This window comes from Gadus macrocephalus, chromosome 22 (genome assembly GCF_031168955.1).
Source record: "Gadus macrocephalus chromosome 22, ASM3116895v1".
NCBI classification, from domain to species: Eukaryota; Metazoa; Chordata; class Actinopteri; order Gadiformes; family Gadidae; genus Gadus; species Gadus macrocephalus.
Genome location: NC_082403.1, coordinates 4,632,392 through 4,638,618, shown reverse-complemented (window position 1 = coordinate 4,638,618; position 6,227 = coordinate 4,632,392). Strand labels below are relative to the sequence as shown.

The window sequence follows — 6,227 nt, the reverse complement described above, 5'->3', positions numbered from 1 at the left end:
TATGTCGGACGTTGCGCTAGTCAGACTTTGCATTTGTCGGACTTTGCGTTTATCGGACGCTACGCTTTGGGCACGCTGTGCTTGACGGACGCAGCATTTGTCGGACGGCGGCTTGTCGGTCGTTCGAATTCTGCTTTCAGGCACTGCTTGTCGGACGCTGCGCTTGTTGGACACTGCTTTTCAGTTTCTCCTTTCCGGATTCTGCTTTTCGGATTCTGCTTTTCGGATTCTGCTTGTCGGACGCTGTACTTGTCGGACGCTGCGCTTGTCGGACGCTCGTCGAGGGTTAGCGTCCGACAAGCGCATAGCAGCGGACCGCCATTAACGCGTGGCGCGCCACGTCGCCAGCGGGGGGGGCCGTAGGGCTACACCAACTCACGACTCCCCGTGAACGGCGTGGTGTTGGCACGGCTGCAACGGATGCCGCACTTATCGTCCAGCTGAGGACCGCGGCTAACTGCGGCGGCGGCGGCGGCGGGACCCCGGCAGCAGCGGAACACCTGGCGGTATGACTTCCTGAAGTTCTCCGAGAGGAAGGCGTAGATGACGGGGTTGACGGAGGAGTTGCTGTAGGCCAGGCAGTGCGCCAGCATGCGGAAGTAGAAGGAGGCCTGGTTGAGGGGGAAGTGGCCGAACTCCACCCACAGGTGGAGGACGTGGTGGGGCAGCCAAGACAGGCCGAACACCACCACCACCACCAGCACCGTCTGAGCGGTCTTGGTGTATGACGTTGGGAGGAGGGAGAGAACATTTACGTTAAGATGAGCAAAATAACATAGGATACGACATATGGAATAATCGTAAAAATATATATATTTATATAATTAATCAATCATAATATAATGAATATATATATTTTTCTATATAGCCTATATATTTAATATATATCTATATGTACGAATCATACAAATATAATACATTCAATAATTTACTCAATTTATTTATGTAGACCTACATCTCACAAAGAAATATGATAACAGTTGCCTCCAAAGTGCTTTGAACTACAGAAAAATGTAAATGCTCATTAACGTCGAGCGTGAGCTGCATTCTAATAGACTCGTGAAAACACCTCTGCACCCTGGGGGGCAGATGAGCTGCTGAAACACCAGTGAGGTTGCAGCTGTCCTCACCTGCTCGGTTCCATCCGCGAGCCGGGGGGGGCGGGGCCGAGGGGAGGGAGGGAGGTAAAAATAGAAAAACACATTGGAAAGGATTTGAAAAGAATTTTCAAGAAAGGATGTGAGGTGTTTTTCTTTCATTTTGGTAGCAACTGACGAACCTTTCTTTTGGAGATTTCAGATTTTTTGGAAACGTTCTTTAGATTTTTGTGCAAATGATTTAAAACCTGTAACGGAGGGAATGCATATTTAAATATTTACATACATTAAACATCCGAATAAAACCAAAAAGATATCATTCACACATTCAGTATTTTTAATCGACCTTCCCAAACTCTTCGAAACGCGCGCGCGCCCTCACCTTGGCATAGCACACCGAGATGAGCGCGAGGGGCAGCAGGTAGCCGAGCACGAACGTGCACACCACGTACACCTTCTTGTGCGGGTCGGGCCACTCGTCCCAGCAGTACGTGTTGTTGTCCCCGCTCTCCACGATGCTCTGGTAATGCGCCACGGGCGCCGCCATGCCCAGCGACAGAGCCCAGATAACCACCACCCCCAGGGTGGCGTGGCGCACCACGCGGATGGACGAGGACCGGCGCGCGTGCACGATGGCCACGTAGCGGTCCACGGACATGGCGGACAGCGTGAAGATGCTGACCAGCATGGACACGGTGAAGAAGTAGTGGATGAACTTGCAGATGAACGCGCCGAGCACCCACGTGGGCAGCATGTAGATAGTGGACTGGAATGGCACGCAGAAGAGCAGGTAGGACAGGTCGGCCACGCTCAGGTTGAGGATGAACACGTTGGTGGTGCCGCGCCGGCTGCCCGGTTTGCTGCGCGCGAGCACCGTGATCACGGCGGAGTTGCCCAGCACGCCCAGCACGAACACTAGGGCGAACACCAGGAGGGAGATCAGGTTGTCCACGCCGATGCCGAAGATCACTTTGGCGGGAGGTGTCCCGCCGTGCGTGTTCAGCAGCAGACTTTGATTATTGTCCTTAAAGTCCATTTTATTTTCCTTTTTTTTTTGTCAGGTACACTAAGTTATGTTTTCGTTAAACCCTCAGAGTTCGTGGGTAAAAACATGCTTCTTTTAAGTCACGCGTAAAGTGGAATCTCACTCGTCTTGTGGAGGGTCGGATCTAAATGGTTCGCGCGGCGTACTCCACATAACACCAGAGCGGACTGCTCCCGGCTGAGAACGAGCGACGTCACCTGACTGTGAGCGCGTCTCAGCCAATGGCAGACGGTCTACATATCCGCTTGGGTGCCGCTAGGTACGAGCAATTAAGCTCTATCTTTAACTAACACACACACACACACACACACACACACACACACACACACACACACACACACACACACACACACACACACACACACACACACACACACACACACACACACACACACACACACAGTATGACCCAGTGAGTATATCATTCCGAGTGATTTCATTCGTTTGTTGCTTTTACTAATTGTTTTTTTTAATTAACACCATAATGTGCACGCACATTTCTGCTGCATCATCTTACAAAATAAAGGATACAAATTAAACCACAATATTGCCAACACTCACCAACTTTCATTTTCTTCAACGTTTTTTAACTTCTATTATCGTCCATGGCAACGCAGCCACGCGAGGACGTGATTGTTATGCAGCAGGACAGGCAGACGGGGACAGATCTGTCGGGGGATAAGCATCTGGAAATGACGACTGAGATGTTGAGCAGGGTCATCATGTGACCATAACATCCACACGATATCGTCTGAAAGCAGCCACAGGTCACTGCAGGTAAACAGAAGCAATGTCGTTCTGTTTAGGATACACAACCACAACCAACCATGTGGGCCTAGGCTTGAACATCACACAATGAGGCAAGAAACACAGAATAAAGTTAACAATCTAAAGTCAGCATCCCTAAAACAGGTTTTAAAATGACCTTCTTCCTCACGCCATCACACCTTGAGTTATGTTGAGAGAGAGAGAGAGAGAGAGAGAGAGAGAGAGGAACAGAGGAAGAGAGAGAGAGAGGAACAGAGGGAGAGAGAGAGAGGAACAGAGGGAGAGAGAGAGAGAGGAACAGAGGAAGAGAGAGAGAGAGGAACAGAGGGAGAGAGAGAGAGAGAGAGAGAGGAACAGAGGGAGAGAGAGAGAGAGAGAGAGAGAGAGAGAGAGAGAGAGGACTGGGGGGTCATGGTTGTACATGTCTCACCTTCTCACCTCTCTGGCTCGCTGCTTGTGGTGTAGAGGATGAATGTCCCTCCAGATGCCAACCAGATCACACTTACAGAGAGAGAGAGAGAGAGAGAGAGAGAGAGAGAGAGAGAGAGAGAGAGAGAGAGAGAGAGAGAGAGAGAGAGAGAGAGAGAGAGAGAGAGAGAGAGAGAGAGAGAGAGAGAGAGAGAGAGAGAGAGAGTAGGTGTAGGTGGCTGAGTTGGTTGAGGAGGTGGTGGAGGAGGAGGTGCTGGTGCTGGTGGTGCAGGAGGAGGTGGAGAGCAACTGATTACTCAACAAACAAAATTGCTTTTTCCAACCTTGAAAATCAAATTGCCAACACATTGAAACAAGCCTTTCATAGATGAATGCTCCAGGATAAAAAAAAATAAAAGTAAAGCGTGGGTGTGTAAACATTCTGGGTAGTCAAGGCCTGTTACCGCAGAGGAATTCACTCCAGTACCAAGGACAGCTCCCCCGCCCCGTTATCTAGTCATGGACGCGAGAAGCCTTCAGCAACACAATGCTTCCATTGGAAACTCCAGTTGTCCATGTAGGTCGATAACAGAATAAGTTCTATAATATATAATTTATTATGACTGCATAACTAGATAATAATCTAGCATCTCATATCAGCCAAAAATAGTTTGCAAGATCTTATAACTATGAACGAGCAGTAGTGGATTCCTTACAGTCTATAGGCCTATGCATCTCAACAAGGAAACAAGCAGTATATGAATGGCTAGGTGCTTCTGAATGTTGCTTATTTTTACCTTCTTCATTAAAGTTATGTTTTTTTAAACTCCAACATATTTGATTTTCATTTATTGAGAATAGTTTCATTTAGTCTTCCAGTCTTTATCTTCTCTAAAAAATGTACATTGTTTGTAAGTTTGTAGTTGGCTTAATTTTTTTTTTTAACTGTTATTACCCGGTTAAAAAATAAATAAAAAATCACTCAATACAGACTATGTCAATGCCCTGTTCCACCTGGTCTGAAAAGGACAGGACAATGAAAGCCAATATATTTACCACAGCCTCCATATAAGTGGCTTGCGGAAATCTCCCCCTAATCTCGAAATAGGTGTTAGATCATTTCCCTTGTGTTGTACTGCATGTATCACCTACATGCACAATGCCACATGTTTTCATAAGGGAACATCAAGGGGAGATTAGGACAAATCGTTCATATGTTCTCGACATGTTTATGTGACATGTTGTTAAGATGAGCCTTTCCAAAGTCAAGAAAAAAATCTTCCATTGTAGTTCAGTTTCATGCAGTTGACTTGACAGCCCATGATCAAATAAATCACACATAGAAATAACCTCCTTTAGAGACTTTTTTAGATTGAAGAAAAATACGAAGAGAAAACACAGTAATCGTAAATGCATAGGGGGGTACGACTCTAAAAGGTAGAACCTTTGGGGGTCGGAACCATGACCCCATTAACACACCTTGCTGGACCCCCCCATCTCTCTCTCTCTCTCTCTCTCTCTCTCTCTCTCTCTCTCTCTCTCTCTCTCTTACCGTGGCTCTCCACCCGTTTTCTCTCCCTCCCTCCCTCCCTCCCTCTCTATCCCTCTTTTCTTTTCTCTCTCTACCCCTCTTTCTCTCCCTCCCTCCCCCCCTCTCTCTACCTCTAATCTCTTATAAAGGCCTCCACACATTTAAATCACACACTGGTCTGCAGCGAGTAACACACACACACACGTGCAAGTGTTGCATGCATGTTCAATGCATGTGCCTGTGTGTGTGTGTGTGTGTGTGTGTGTGTGTGTGTGTGTGTGTGTGTGTGCCTGTGTGTGTGTGTGTGTGCCTGTGTGTGTGTGTGTGTGTGTGTGTGTGTGTGTGTGTGTGTGTGTGTGTGTGTGTGTGTGTGTGTGTGTGTGTGTGTGTGTGTGTGTGTGTGTGTGTACAGAGCACTCGGACAATGACCCTAATTAATAACGATTAGCCTTTCTCCGACACACACTCCCAAAATGTTCAAATGGAACATTAAAAAAGCGAAAAAAACAGCAATCGTAAATGCATAGGGGGGTACGACTCCAAAAGGTAGAACCTTTGGGGGTCGGAACCTGTCTGTAGTCTACCTGTAGGCATCCCTGAAAAAGATTCCTAACCCCTCCCTTGGTCTGAGATAGAACACCATCCCATCAATAACCTTTCCCATACAATATGATAAATAGATCAAAATGCAACCGTCAATGTGATTACAGCAGTACACTAAGGACCTAATCAACCCCATAATATACTCAGAATCAATAAGCATCATCTCACAGACATTGAAGAGACTCTCCACCCCCCCCCCCCTGCCTTCTCACACAGATGCTGAACCCATTAGAGGAAGAAGAAGAAGAAGAAGAAGAGGAAGATGAAGAAGAGCGAGAGAAGAGAGACAGACTCGGCGTTGCCATGGCAGTGGTCCGTAGAGAACAGGCCACCACATCCACAGACCTTTCGAGCCAATCAACTGAAAAGGTTTCACTTGCTCTGTTCTGGCCAACAGGAGTCATAGAGGAGGGTTTGGATACAAAGGACCATGTGGTTCCGTCTGTGCGTATATGCCCACCATTTTTTTTCTTTTTTTGGTTCTTTGCGTGGGTCGATTATAGGATGCATTCACCACAAACGGATGTCACGAACTATAGACATTGTTCACAGTGACTTCATCGTAGGATAAACGCATACAGCACCACACTTATTACAGGTCTGCTCCACATTGAGATACAGTTCACCTTGTGCCCTGTTGCATAAAACAAAAGCTCTTTCAATACAAACAGAGTTTGTATTGACCGGTCGCATTTATGATCATGGGTCAGCAATCACTACTATAAATATACTACACTATATACACTGTAGGACTAAATACATAGTTTGTGTTTTT

General features: G+C 46.9%; 1 protein-coding gene across 1 annotated transcript; it reads right to left on the bottom strand.

The window, feature by feature from the left end:
* Positions 1–7: 7 nt before the first annotated feature.
* galr1a (galanin receptor 1a) lies at positions 8–3,069 on the bottom strand. Its single transcript, XM_060043196.1, has 3 exons — positions 1,480–3,069; positions 1,280–1,345; positions 8–716 (listed from the first exon to the last, which is right to left on the bottom strand). Exons 1-3 carry the CDS (start codon positions 2,131–2,133, stop codon positions 366–368), a joined length of 1,071 nt encoding a protein of 356 aa, XP_059899179.1. The 5' UTR covers positions 2,134–3,069; the 3' UTR covers positions 8–365.
* Positions 3,070–6,227: the final 3,158 nt, after the last annotated feature.

Bases quoted from the DNA above. Each gene is read 5' to 3' on its own strand.
- galr1a (XM_060043196.1), bottom strand. From the start codon at position 2,133: ATGGACTTTAAGGACAATAATCAAAGTCTGCTGCTGAACACGCACGGC. The intron at 1,346-1,479 runs GTGAGGGCGCGC...CCTCCGTTACAG, and splicing joins TCTCGGTGTGCTATGCCAAG to GTTTTAAATCATTTGCACAA. The intron at 717-1,279 runs GTTCGTCAGTTG...TCATACACCAAG, and splicing joins CTGAAATCTCCAAAAGAAAG to ACCGCTCAGACGGTGCTGGT.